The sequence below is a fragment of the Manis javanica genome, chromosome 1 (assembly GCF_040802235.1).
Source record: "Manis javanica isolate MJ-LG chromosome 1, MJ_LKY, whole genome shotgun sequence".
Classification (NCBI taxonomy): domain Eukaryota; kingdom Metazoa; phylum Chordata; class Mammalia; order Pholidota; family Manidae; genus Manis; species Manis javanica.
Window position 1 is genome coordinate 208,779,021 of NC_133156.1, and position 15,456 is coordinate 208,794,476.

General features: G+C 36.4%; 1 protein-coding gene across 4 annotated transcripts in view; it reads right to left on the bottom strand.

Moving 5' to 3' along the window:
* Positions 1-15,456, bottom strand: part of EML4 (EMAP like 4) — a 192,028-nt gene that overhangs the window by 18,148 nt on the left and 158,424 nt on the right. For all 4 annotated transcript variants that reach the window (XM_036990811.2, XM_036990812.2, XM_017661038.3 and 1 more), the window contains 2 exons: positions 6,137-6,225; positions 4,531-4,628 (listed from right to left, as the gene is read on the bottom strand). In XM_036990811.2, coding sequence (XP_036846706.1) covers positions 4,531-4,628; positions 6,137-6,225 — 187 coding nt within the window. The remainder of the gene's footprint in view (positions 1-4,530; positions 4,629-6,136; positions 6,226-15,456) is intronic.

Consider the following 15,456-nt stretch of genomic DNA (forward strand, 5'->3'; position numbering starts at 1 on the left):
GAATAAGACACCTAACATATAAAGAGTGGAGGTGGAAGAAAAAGAAGGGAGAGAAATAAAGAATCATAAGTCTGTGTTTATAATAGCATAATAAGTGAGTTAAGTTAGACAGTAAGATAGTAAAGAAGCTGCCCTTGAACCTTTGGTAACCATGAATCCAAAGCCTACAATGGCACAAGTACATATCTATCGATAGTCATGCTAAATGTAAATGGACTGAATGCACCAATCAAAAGACACCGAGTTACAGAATGGACAAAAAAGCAAAACCCATCTATATGCTGCCTACAAGAGAATCACTTCAAACCCAAAGACATACACAGACTAAAAGTGAAGGGATGAAAAAAAGATACTTCATGCAAACAACAGGGAGTAAAAAGTGGGTGTGGCAGTACTTGTATCAGACAAAATAAACTTCAAAACAAAGAAAGTAACAAGAAGGATATTACCTAAAGATAAAGGGGTCAGTCCAAAAGGAGGATATAACCATTATAAATATATATGCACCAATACAGGTGCACCAACATATGCGGAACAAATACCAACAGAATTAAAGGAGGAAATAGAATGCAATGCATTCATTCTAGGAGACTTCAACACACCACTCACTTCAAAGGACAGATCAACCAGACAGAAAAAAAGTAAGGACACACAGACACTGAACAACACACTAGAACAGATAGACCTAACAGACATCTACAGAACTCTACACCCAAAAGCAGCAGGATATACATTCTTCTCAGTGCACATGGAACATTTTCCAGAATAAACCACATACTAGGCCACAAAAAGAGCCTCAGTAAATTCAAAAAAACTGAAATTGTACCAACCAACTTCTCAGATCATAAAGGTATAAAATCAGAAATAAGCTGTATTAAGAAAACATAAAGGCTCACATACACATGGATGCTTAACAACATGCTCCTAAATAATCAATGGATCAATGACCAAATTAAAAAAGAGATAAGCAATATATGGACACAAATGAAAACAACAGCACAACACCCCAACTTCTGTGGGACACAGCGAAGGCTGTTCTAAGAGGAAAGTATATAGCAATCCAGGCCTATTTAAAGAAGGAAGAACAATCCCGAATGACAGTCTAAAGTCACAATTATTGAAACTGGAAAAAGAACAAATGAGGCCAAAAGTCAGTACAAGGAGGGACATAATAAAGATCAGAGAAGAAATAAGTAAAATTGAGAAAAATAAAACAATAGAAAAAAATTAATGAAACCAAGAGCTGGTTCTTTTGAGAAAATAATAAACCCCTAGCCAGACTTATCAAAAAAAAAAAAAAGAGAGAGAATCTACACACAACAGAATCAGAAATGAGAAAGGAAAAGTCACTATGGACACCACAGAAATACAAAGAATTATTAGAGAATACTGTGAAAACCTATATGCTAACAAACTGGATAACCTAGAAGAAATGGACAACTTTCTAGAAAAATACAACCTTCCAAGACTGACCCAGGAAGAAACAGAAACTCTAAACAGACCAATTACTAGGAACAAAATTGAATCGGTAATCAAAAAACTACCCACTAACAAAACCCCTGTACTAGATGGATTCACCACTGAATTTTATCAGACATTTAGAGAAGACATAATACCCATTCTCTTTGAAGATTTCCAAAAAATAGAAGAGGAGGGATACTTTCAAACTCATTCTCTGAAGCCAGCATCACTGTAATACCAAAACAAGGCAAAGACACCACAAAAAAAGAAAACTACAGACCAATAATCCCGATGAACATAGATGCGAAAATACTAAACAACATATTAGCAAACTGAATTCAAAAATACATCAAGAGAATTATACACCGTGATCAAGTGGGATTCACCCCAGGGATGCAAGGATGGTACAACATTTGAAAATCCATCAACATCATCTACTATACCAATAAAAAGTAGGACAAAAATCACATGATCATCTCCATAGATGCTGAAAAAGCATTTGACAAAATTCAACACACATTCATGATAAAAACTCTTAATAAAATGGGTATAGAGGGAAACTACCTCAACATAATAGAGGCCATATATGACAAACCCACAGCCAACATACTTAGCAGTGAGAAGCTAAAAGCTTTTCCTCTAAGATCAGGAACAAGACAGCGATGCCCACTCTCCCCACTGTTATTCAACATAGTTCTAGAGGTCCTAACCATGGCAATTAGATAACACAAAGAAGTAAAAGGCATCCAGATTGGTAAAGAAGTCAAACTGTCATTGTTTGCAGATGACATGATATTGTACGTAAAAACCCTAAAGAATCCACTCCAAAACTACTAGAATTAATATCTGAGTTCAGCAAAGTTGAGGGATACAAAATTAATACACAGAAGTCTGTTGTATTCCTACAGACTAATGATCAATTAGCAGGAAGAGAAATCAGGAAAACAATTCCATTCACAATAGCATCGAAAAGAATAAAATACCTAGGAATAAATCTAACCAAGGAAGTGAAAGACTATACCCTGAAAACTACAAGACACTCTTAAGAGGAATTAAAGAGGACACTAACAAATGGAAATTCATCCCATGTTCTTTGGTAGGAAGAAGTAATATTGTCAAAATGCCCATCCTGCCTAAAGCAATCTACAGATTCAATGCAATCCCTATCAAAATACCGACAGCATTCTTCAACAAATTGGAACAAATAGTTCTAAAATTCATATGGTGCCACAAAAGACCCCGAATAGCCAAAGCAATCCTGAAAAGGAAGAATAAAGTGGGAGGAGTTATGCTCTCTGACTTAAAGCTCTACTACAAAGCCACAGTAATCAAGACATTTTGGTACTGGCACAAGAACAGACCCATAGACCAGTGGAACAGACTAGAGAGTCCAGATGTTAACCCAAGCATATATGGTCAATTAATATACAATAAAGGAGCCATGGACATACAATGGGGAAATGACAGCCTCTGCAACAGCTGGTGTGGGCAAAACTGGACAGCTACATGTAAGAGATTGAAACTGGATTATTGTCTAACCCCATACACAAAAGTAAACTCTACATGGATCAAAGACCTGAATGTAAGTCATGAAACTATAAAACTCTTAGAAGAAAACATAGGCAAAACTCTCTTGAATATAAACATGAGCAACTTTTTCATGAACATATCTCCCCGGGCAAGGGAAACAAAAGCAAAAATGAACAAGCTGGACTATATCAAACTAAAAAGCTTCTGTGCAGCAAAGGACACCATCAGTAGAACAAAAAGGCATCCTACAGTATGGGAGAATATATTCATAAATGACATATCTGATAAGGGGTTGACACCCAAATTATATAAAGAGTTCATGCACCTCAACAAACAGAAAGCAGAAAATCCAATTAAAAAATGGGCAGAGGATCTGAACAGACACTTCTCCAAAGAAAAAATTCAGATGGCCAACAGGCACATGAAAAGATGCTCCACATCGCTAGTCATCAGAGAAATGCAAATTAAAACCATAATGAGATATCACCTCACACCAGTTAGAATAGCTGCCATCCAAAGACAACAACAAATGTTGGTGAGGATGTAAAGAAAGGGGAACCCTCCTACACTGCTGGTGAGAATGTAAATTTGTTCAACCATTGTGGAAAGCAGTATGGAGGTTCCTCAAAAAACTCAAAATAGAAATACCACTTGACTCAGGAATTTCACCTCTAGGAATTTACCCTAAGAATGCAGGAGCCCAGTTTCGAAAAGACCTATGCACCTCTATGTTTATAGAAGTACTATTTATAATAGCTAAGAAATGGAATCAACCTGAGTGTCCATCAGTAGATGAATGGATAAAGAAGGTGTGGTACATATACTAGAATGGAATATTATTCAGCCATAACAAGAAAACAAATCCTACCATTTGCAACAACATGGATGGAGCTAGAGGGTATTATGCTCAGTGAAATAAGCCAGGTGGAGAAAGACAAGTACCAAATGAAAACTCATTTGTGGAGTATAACAACAAAGCAAAAACTGAAGGGACAAAACAGCAGCAGACTCACAGAACTGAAGAATGGAGTACCAGTTACCAAAGGGAAGGGACCGGGAAGGGTGGGTGAGAAGGGAAGGATAAGGGGAATTATGGGCATTACGATCAGCAGACATAATGTACTGGGGGGGGGGGGCACGGGGAAAGCAGTATAGCACAGAGAAGAGAAGTAGTGGCTCTAGCATCTTACTATGCTGATGGACAGTGAGGTAATGGGGTATGTGGTGGGGACTTGATAATGGGGGGAATCTAGTAACCACAGTGGTGCTTGTGATTGTATATTAATGATACAAAAAAAAAAAACTGGCCAGAGACAGACAAGTATTCAACTCCATTAAAAGGAGAAATCTTTCTAGAGTACACAGGGAATGCCATATCCTACTGTCAGGTAATTTCAGTTTTCAAAGATAGATAGAGATTAAAGGTTAAAGCAGCTAAGGAGAGAAAATAATGGATATATCAAGGTAAACATTTAACTCATTTTAACAGAAGCAAAATTTTCCAACATTTTCACATCTTGGTTTTATTTCTCTACTTACAGTGCACTTTCCATATCTGCTGTATTTTCTTCCATTTTCTGAGACTACATAGAGGTAAATAAAGTTGTCATGAGATCCTACAGCCAGGAAGGTGCCATCTAGAATGAAATATGAAAAAGTGTTGAAAAGGGAAATATATTGGTAGATTTATTTACTGTTATTTTTATTGGACCTCTACTAAATGACATTTTATAAATATTGTTACATCTCATCAATTTAACTGTTATTTGGCATTTGATTAATGAATCTTTCCTTCACTAAGCACACTTGAAAAACAAATGGTCATCTAGTCCAATACATAATCCCTTCTTGGAGGTACCCTTGGGTCTTGGACTCTAGCCTCATGGCCTTCTAGTTAGCCATCAACCAGCCCCGGGGAGGATAACCTGCTTTTATGGGTCTATGTACACAGTATTCATATGCCAAGCTGAGTATATAATGGCGCATTTCAGCTAAGCACATATGACCTATCCAATTACAGGGTAGGTTCTCTTGGGAAGGGACCACATTCTCTTTAATGGTCTTCTCCATTATACTTAACCATCTGTCATGGATGGCCAGTAAAAACTGATTTTCAGTTGGACTTTACTGCAGTAGTTATTTGCTACTATAGCACTAAAAAAGCCAAGCCAATCTACTTGGAAATCTACTAGGTTAGGCTAGGGGATACTACTGGATATTATACTATTGCAGTTTAGCTTCAATTAATATTAGAATCCTGCCACAGGCTTCAGATTATAATTGTAAATAAATGTATACACACACACACACACACACACACACACACAAAAAGCCAAGCCAAAACAAAACCTTTTCTGCTTCAAGATAATTCTTGACATGCTTAAAGTTTGAGCAAATGCTTTTCCTGTCCTGTTCAATTCAGAGAATAGTATTTTGTGTTTCCTTTGAAATAACTTAGAAGAAATAAAAAAGATTCTTTGGACCCTACAATGATCCAATGACTACTGGAATATATTTTTGAATGTAAGCAAACGTTACCAGTTTAACTCCAGGAAGAATGATATGAATCAAAATCATATCAGTAACAGGCAAAGGGAACTGGAATGTTATGGAAACTAAGTATTTTGAATAAAGTACAAAGAATTATTCAAATAAGGCTAAAAAGTTTATCAACTTTTTATCAGTTGAGTATTTTACCTAATCATTACTGTGTAACCAGTAAGAATATAACTAGATTTTATATAAAAAAGTTGTGTATTTTGAATAGTAGTGTAATTTTTTATATTCTTATACAAAGAAAAGGTTGCTAAATAGGTATAACATTCAGCCTAATACCTATTCAAAATTCTATTTCTGTGTAATTCCAAAAAAATATTGGATTTGATTATACTGTATTCTACTTTCAACTGCAAATACAGTTGCATAAGTTAAGTTCTAAATTTATGTGTGATGATGATTTAGAATGTTTAACTTTAGCAGATATTTTTAGTTTCCTGCAGCAGAATTTAACTTGATGTTGGGGGAAACACATTCAATGCTTAACAACTCTAGAGGCAGAGAAAAAAGTAGTCACCTTTATTGTAAGTAAAAATACACAATTACAAAGAAATGCTGTGAATGACAGGATAGGGGTAAATCTGCCCACCTACTGAGTAGCGCATCACAGAGAGCTGTTCATTCCCATCTGTGTGGATAGAAACTAGATCTCTCGTTTCTGCATCCAAAACAAACCACCTGTTAAGTAAAAATCAAGAATTTCTTCAGAAATTATCATTAACAAAAAAAGAGAAGGTTGCTTTTTTCTCCCTTCTTAAAAAATTTTAAGACATTTTAATAATTTCCTTAAGTATGACAGGTTTCCTTCTTCTAATGAAGGATGACTTCATTTTGCAAAATATGTTGCTAGATACAACAAATATACTTATATGGGCCCAGGTATGTTCTCATTTCTATTTAGGTATTCACCAAATGCCAACTGTGACTCACTGCTAGGCACCGTCTCAATAAAAATAAGATGACAGGATTGGTGTCCTTGAAGATTATATGAGAGTTCAGAGAAAAGAAAACAAGGCAACTCAAAGCAAAGAACAATTAAGTGCCAATCAGTGACGGTAACTTCATATAAAGAGAGTAACAGAAGGAAAATGAGACAGCAGACATAGGAAAACCTTTAGGGAGGATGTAAGATATGGGTTGAGCTGAACACTGGGGAAAAGTACAGGCAATTCAGGCAGGAGGAGTGACAGTTGCACAGGAACAGAAGCCGGAAGGAACATGAACCAGTATGAAGATAAGAGGGAAAGACAGAGTGCCATTCACTTGGTGCGACTTCAAAGGGACCAGTGGGGGCACTTTGCCTCCCCAGTACCTCCAACACTTGCACAGGGCCACTCCACTCTAAATTCCTTGAAAGACAGTATTTCATTCACATATATAAAAAAAGCCAAGCCAAAACAAAACCTTTTCTGCTTCAAGATAATTCTTGCCACGCTTAAAGTCTGAGCAAATGCTTTTCCTGTCCTGTTCAATTCAGAGAATAGTATTTTGTTAAATCAACATGTTAAAAAAAAAAAAGCCTCTTGTGAGGTAAAACAACGACTTAAATCCAACTATATAATAAATGACTCTTACCAGACCTTTTTCTAAGAGTGCTTGAAGGAAGGGATGATGCTTCCAAAGAGCATGGCAAGATACGGGGTATAAAGAAAAGACTGGGACCTATCCAACTGATGGTTGGAGAAGTGAGAGGAAGGCCATTACAGACAGCATGCATAACCGGTTGGAGGAGGTTAGAGCCGAGCACTGCTCAGCTCAGCTCAGGCACTAAGTAAATATTTGTAGAATGAGTAAATGAACAAATATAAAATAAATGTTGAACATGACAAAAACCAAGTTGTAATAAATATTTAACAGTAGTGCAGTGTAAAGGAAGAAATGGTTAGGGCAGAGAGAATGGGACAAGACTAGAAAAAAAATCACTAATATAATCTCATATAATTGGATGGGACAAGAGCAGCAAGTTTTGTTTTTAACTATTCAGATGGGAAAAATTCTACCCCTAAAATAAACCAATAAGAGAGATCATAATGATAGTTCTTTTTCATTTTGAAGCATAACTAGTATCTGGAGAGAAACCATCTTCCCTTCAGATTAAAATAAATATTACTTAAGAGGAAAGAAAGGGCTTCAAGTAATTAAGGAATTAAAAATTTTTTTTAGTGATGTTACATTAACATACCTTAGTATATTCAAGGTAGAGAATGAAAGATGAAAAGATCCCAACTCTTTATTATCAGTGAAATCCGTCTCTAAACACAGTCAGGAATGAATTTTAGTAACTTGGGAGTTCTGGGCTGAAACTTCTAGGTAGCTAACCCAACTGATAAATTGTCTCTTCTACTCAGGTAAGAGAAATAGCTTTTCTTTGGAAACCACCGAGTTGAGGCCAATCAGCACGACATTAGCTCTTTGCAGCCTATGCTGCATTTATTTACTGATCATTTCCATTGCAAAAGGTATATAAGAAACATACTTTATTTCAACTGGACATACTTTATTGCAACTGGACAATATCCATAGATTTTAGATTTCTTCTGAGAATGTAATTCATTCATCAATTTTTATGGCTACCACAGTGAAGCTCCTCTGAACCAAGAAATGCCAAAACTGATGACAAGTAAACTGCCTTTGCAAAATAAGGGAACAAAATATTCCAACTCAGACTGAACAGATACACCTAAAGAACAGAGATATAGTGCCACTCTGCAGGTATCAGTTTTCAAGTTTTTTAATAAGTTTATAGAAACTTTACCTTCTTAGACATTTAAAAATTATCAATTGTTATTTTTGAGAAGCCTCCATTGATACAATTTTAAGACTGTTTCCAAGTTAGTTTAATTCATCCAGGAAAACTAAACAATTTTTTTGGAAACTCCCTTAGGAAGTTAAAAAAAAAAACCCCACAACAAACCAGAATGTCTGTTGGCATAATATGTAGAAACCTAAAACTCTGTGTCATTTACTAGTTGAGATGGTAGCTATCAAAAAAGAGAGAAAAACCGTAACTTATTTTCTATTTCTTTAATTACATATCAGTTTAATTCTACTTTTAGCAAGCAATTTTTAATAATTCAGTATCTTTGTGAAAAGTATACCATTTCCACATGGACCCCCAGCTATAATTTTAAAGCTCCCACCCTTTTCATTCCATCAATTATGTTTTACTTCAGAAAAGACTGGGGCTCAGGACCCCTGTCCCTGAGAAAGGTTGGAGAGAACAATAAATCCTCCAGCAAAGGGAATTTTCTAGAAATTATTCAAGTTTTCACTGTGCTGAACTGTACTCATTTTCTAGAGCACATACATTGGGACAAGGTTTTACTTTAAGGTAATCTGGAATCATTATGGGGCTCTCTCTATATGGCCTAAAGGACCTAATGGATTTTTCTAAATGTAATTACTCTGTATCAGAAATGGGAAATCTTTGGTCATATATTTAAGCTAATCTGACTTGTGAATTAAGCAGCAAAAAGTAGTACTATCTGGATGACTTTTTAAAAAGATACTTCAGGCACACCTCATTTTATTGCATTTCCCTTTACTGCACTTTGCAGATACTGGGTTTTTTTTTTTTTTTTTACAAATTGAAAGTTTCAGACAACTCTGTCAATCAAGTCTGTCAGTACCACTTTTCCAACAGCATTTGTTCACTCTGTGTCTGTCACATTTTAGTAATTTTTGCAGTATTTCAAATCTGTTCATTATGAATAACATGTTTTGGTGATGCGATCAGTGATTACTGCTCCCTGAAAGCTCAGATGATGGTTAGCATTTTTTGGCAATGAAGTGTTTTTAAATTAAGTTATGTACTTTTTTTTTAAAAGACATAATGCTATCACACAATTAAGAGACTAAAGTATAGTATAAATATAACTTTTAAATGCACTGGGGAACCAAAAAATTCATTGACTTGCTTTACTGCGATAACTTGCTTTACTGCACTGGTCTGAAAGTGAACCCTGCAAATTATCTGAGGTATACCTACATACTCCTATCTTAGTGGCAAAAAAAGAATCATAAAAATTTAAAGCTGTATAGTATCATACTTTACTAAACAAATATATATCTGTTCATAATATGAATCTAGCAACATTCATCATAATATAAAACATGTCTTCTGTACGGCAGGTTTGTAAAACTCCCTACCCTGCTCCATTATGATCTACTTATAAGAACATTTTTTTGTGGCTTTTATAATCAGCAAAGTGTAAAGTCAAAAACAGAGCAAGAAAAGTGCAATCCAACCCTCTTATTTTACAAATAAGAACACTGAAATTCTGTGATGTCAAAACACCGGAATAGTCATCAAGCATGAAGTTAGTGGCAGAGCCAAGCTAGGGCTTCTTGCCCTTGTGCTTTTCACTACAGCACACCTGGGCAGGGCATGACCCCATGGAAAGTGCTCTATGTCTTTGAGATACAGTGACATTTAGGGACCCAGGGAAGAAAGGAGTCAGCAAAGGGGGCAGAATGGAATTTTATAATCTGTGGAGACAGAATGAGTTCATGAAGTAGTAAATAATTTAAAGTAATATGAATTATATATAAGTAATAAGGATTATGAAGTTTTAGAGCACTGAGTAATCACATCAAATATGGCAAGGAGGGACACACATTAGTGGAGAGGCATAGGTAAGAAACTACAAAAAAGACTGGAGTGTATATACAGGACAACTTGACCATTCTAGCTGGAGTGGTGAGGGAAAATTTTTTAATGAGTTTTAAAGGCCAGACTAACAAGTTTGGATTCCACTGTTAAGGTATCAAGAAGCCTTTAGAAATATTTTAGTACAGTTAGTTCATAGCCTCTTGTATTTGCTCAGTCCATTCTTCCTGCTTGGTATGAGCTCCTCACTCTTCAACCTCCTCAAGATCCAAGAACTCCTTCAAGGTGGGACAAATTCCATCTCCTTAGTAAAGCATTCTCTTACCACTCAGAGTAGTAATTTATCTGTTGGATCTCAAAGCATTAGTGTGTTTACTCAAGTAATATTAATATTACTTGAATAATATTAATCTTTATCTTCTTATGCAATATCTAATTAGGTTAAAATCTCCTTGGGGCAGGGACCGTATCTCCTGTTTTCTTTGTGCCACTTCATTGCTTGTAGTACAGTGCTTTACGAGTTGCAGGAACTCAATCATTTGAAGAGTGACTCAGAACTAGAGCTGTACAAGGTAGAACTCAGGAGATTGATGCTGCTGGAGTCCAAAGACAAATGTGCACCTTGGGAAATGAGCTCAGGAGCACCATAGGCCAAGTAACACCAAATTACAGAGGGAAAAGCTGTTATTTTCTAAGTTTTCTTTCTTAATTATAGCAAAGAAGAAAGTCTCAGCTGGAATTTGGTAACAGTACTTTACTTTAGGTACATCACTGGCTTGCTAATGTTACAGTCACCATCAAAATCGATGAGTTGAGCTGGATCACTTTTGCCTCTGCCCAGGCCTAGGCTTCTTTAAATCCAGATCAAAAACTAACTTCTTTACCTATCAGGCTCATTTTCCCAGCTTGCTTCCTTGTCAGAATTGTCACTATCACTGTAGACCAGAAGCTCTGATCTTCTTTGAAGTCACCTCCCTCAGTCTGTCTACTCCCGTTTCCATCCCTCTACGTTATATACAGTATGCTCTACATACTGACTGACTTCTGTGGATTTCTTTCTTTCAAATGATTTACAGCTTTAACTTCTGCTTTTTACCCTCTCTGTCATCATTTCCAGGCTACTGATTTCTCTAATTCTGGATGTCCCACCTCCATATACCAGCCTATAAAAGGACTATGGTGAAAACTCCTTCCTTTATGTTGGTTTGGAAATGGAACTGGGTCCAACCAAGATCAGAGTAAAGTTCTGTGTAAACTGCTGGGATAATTTTGTTTGCGCTGATACAGAGCTGACATCCTGATGGGATGGTAAATATGTCTGGTTTCTCTGAGGTCTGGAGGTGGTATAAAGATTAAGTGCCTTTTGAGAAACTAGTTTCAAACACAAGAAGGGAAGGATGATTAATTGGGGTCTTAGAAAAATCAAGCAGAATGTATTTTTACTAGTAAATCAGAGATTACAAACTTTCAAATTTTCAGGTTCACATGTATTGTGATCTTTATGAAGAATTTTAAATCCCATCAAGAAACCCAAATTTAAAAAAATAGAATGTCATATTTGAAAATAGTGTGTGGGGTGCCTAAGTGTGATTTATAAATGGTTTATAATCATTGGTTTAATAAATCTGATATGATAAAAAATATGATAATTTTAATCCAGTTGTATGCTTTAAATCTTTATTTCAGTTTTGGAGATGTCAGCCTTATTAAAGTTCTTAATGCCAAAATAACCCCAATACCAAAACTAGACAGACATAAGAAAACTACACACCAACATCCCTTTTGAATACAGATGAAAAACTCAACAAAATTCTAACAGACTGAATCCAGCAACATCTAAAAAATAATTATTCACCATGACCAAGTAGGATTTATCTCAGGAACACAAGGTTGATTTAACATTTGAAAATTAATTAGTGTATACTCCATATTAATAACGGACAAAATCCCTGATATCTCAATAGACTTACTGAGATTTATATGGCAAAATCCAATACACTTCCACAATTAAAAATTCTCAACAAACTAAGAACAGAGGAAAATTCTTCAACATGACAAAGGGCATCTATGAAGGACTCACAAATAACATTATACTTAATGGTGAAAGGCTGGATGCTTTCCTTCTAAGATAAGAGTAGAAGATAAAGATGACCACTCCTGGCACTTCTATTCAAAATTATACTGGAGGTTCTAGTCAGGACAATCAGGCAAGAGAAAGAAAAAGAATTCAGTAACAAAGGAGAAAACTCTTTATAATTTACAGATTAGATAATCTTGTATGTATAAAATCCTAACCCCCCCCCCCACACACACAAACCCTATTAGATTGAGGAAAAAATTGATCAAAGTTGCAGGATACAAGATCAATATATACACAAGGCATATTTTGAAAATGAAGTTGTGTATCCTTATTAAAGTAGTTGTAAGTCAATTAAACAAGATAACACATATCATGAAAGCATATATAATATTCATGTGCCTCTAATTCCTTTTTTTTCTTAATTTGGTATCATTAATGTACAATTACTTGCACAACATTACGGTTACTAGACTGCCCCTATTATCAAGTCCCCACCACATACCCCATTACAGTCACTGTCCATCAGTGTAGTAAGATGCTATAGAATCATTACCTGTCTTCTCTGTATATACTGCCTTCCCCATGTCCCCAACTGCCTACATTATGTGTGCTAATAGTAATGCCGCGTTTCCCCCCTTATCCTTCCCTTCCCACCCATCCTCTTCAGTCCCTTTCCCTTCGGTATCTGTTAGTCCATTCTTGGGTTCTATGAGTATGCTACTGTTTTGTTCCTTCAGTTTTTGCTTTGTTGTTATACTCCACACATGAGTGAAATCATTTGATACTTGTCTTTCTCTGCCTGGCTTATTTCATTGAGCATATTACCCTCTAGCTCCATCCATGTTGTTGCAAATGGTAGGATTTGTTTTCTTCTTATGGCTGAATAATATTCCATTGTATATATGTACCACAGCTTCTTTATCCATTCATCTACTGATGGACACTTAAGTTGCTTCCTAATTCCTCTTCTTTTTAATATTAGAAATTCAACAGGTGTTCTGCCTTGGGAAGCAAAGAGTAACTGTGACCACATCTACCTTTTTGCCTTCAGAAATTCCTTATGAGGCTGATGATATATTTTGTTGAAAAACGTCAGAGAAGAACAAGAAAATGGCCTGGATCAGCTCCTTCTCAGGATTTGCTTCCCTGAGAAAGTGCTCATTGTGGTCTTTCCTCTGCTGTGCAGCAAGGGACCTGGGCTTCATGACATGAATTTCTTCAAGTAATCGTTGTGCTTGTCTCTGGTTTTTTAATTGTCTCTGGTTTCAGTACACCTTTGTTATTCAGGTTGAGAGTCCCCGACTGATCCATGAGAGGTCTATAAGGGTCCGCCACTGCCGCTGCCGGCACATGAACTCTATTTTTAGTTTTTTGAGGAACCAGCATACTGCTTTCCACAATGGTTGAACTAGTTTACATTCCCACCAGCAGTGCAGGAAGGTTCGCCCTTGTCCACATCCTCGCCAACATTTGTTGTTGTTTGTCTTTTGGATGGCAGCCATCATAACTGGTGTGAGGTGATATCTCATTGTGGTTTTAATTTGCATTTCTCTGATGATTAGGGATGTGGAGCATCTTTTCTTGTGCCTGTTGGCCAGAAATTCCAAAGAAGAGAATTTCTTCTTTGGAAAAGTGTCTGTTCAGATCCTCTGCCCATTTTTTAATTGGCTCATTTGCTTTTTGTTTGTTGAGGTGCGTGAACTCTATATAATTTGGATGTCAACCCCTTATGGGATACGTCATTTATTAATATATTCTTCCATTCAGTAGGATGTCTTTTTGTTCTACTGATGGTGTCCTTTGCTGTACAGAACCTTTTATTTTGATATAGTCCCACTTGTTCATTTTGGCTTTTGTTTCCCTTGCCCAGGGAGATATGTTCATGAAGAAGTTGCTCATGTTTACGTCCCAGAGATTTTTGCCTACACTTTTTTCTAAGAGTTTTATGGTTTCATGACTTACATTCATGTCTTTGATCCATTTTGAATTTACTTTTGTGTATGGGTTAGACAATGATCCAGTTTCATTCTCTTACATGTAGCTGTCCAGTTTGCCAACACCAGCTGTTGAAGAGGCTGTCATTTCCCCATTGTATATCCATGGCTCCTTTATCATATATTAATTGACCATATATGCTTGGGTTTACATCTGGGCTCTCTAGTCTGTTCCATTGGTCTATGGGTCTGTTTTTGTGCTAGTTCCAAATTGTCCTGATTACTGTGGCTTTGTAGTAGAGCTTTAAGTCAGGGAGTGTAATTCTCCCACTTTATTCTTCCTTTTCAGGATTGCCTTGGGTATTCAGGGTCTTTTGTGGTTCCATATGAATTTTAGAATTATTTGCTCTAATTCAATTGAAAAATGCTGTTGGTGTTTTGATAGGGATTGCACTGAATGTGTAGACTGCTTTAGGCAGGATGGCCATTTTGACTATTAATTCCTATCCATGAGCATGGGATGTGTTTCCATTTATTGGTATCTTCTTTAATATCTCTCATGAGTGTCTTGTAGTTTGCAGTGTACAGGTCTTTCACTTCCTTGGTTATGTTTATTCCTAGGTATTTTATTCTTTTTGATACAACTGTGAATGAAATTGTTTTCCTGATTTCTCTTTCTGCTACTTCATCATTAGTATATAGGAATGCAACAGATTTCTGTGTATTAATTTTGTATCCCACAACTTTGCTGAATTCAGATATTAGATCTAGTAGTTTTGGAGTGGATTCTTTAGGTTTCTTTTTTTTGATATCGTTAACGTACAATTACTTGCACAACATTGCGGTTACTAGACTCCCCCTATTATCAAGTCCTCCCCACATACCCCATTACAGTCACTGTCCATCAGCGTAGTAAGATGCTATAGAATCATTACTTGCCTTCTCTGTATACACTGCCTTCCCCATGTCCCCAACCCCCTACAATATGTGTGCTAATCATAATGCCCCATTTTCCCCCTTATCTCTCCCTTCCCACTCATCCTCTCCAGTCCCTTTCCCTTTGGTATCTGTTAGTCCATTCTTGGGTTCTGTGAATCAGCTGCTGTTTTGTTCCTTCAGTTTTTGCTTTGCTGTTATACTCCACAGATGAGTGAAATGATTTGATACTTGTCTTTCTCCGCCTGGCTTATTTCACTGACCATAATACCCTCTAGCTCCATCCACATTGTTGTAAATGGTAGGACCTGTTTTCTTCTTATGGCTGAATAGTAGTCCATTGTATATAT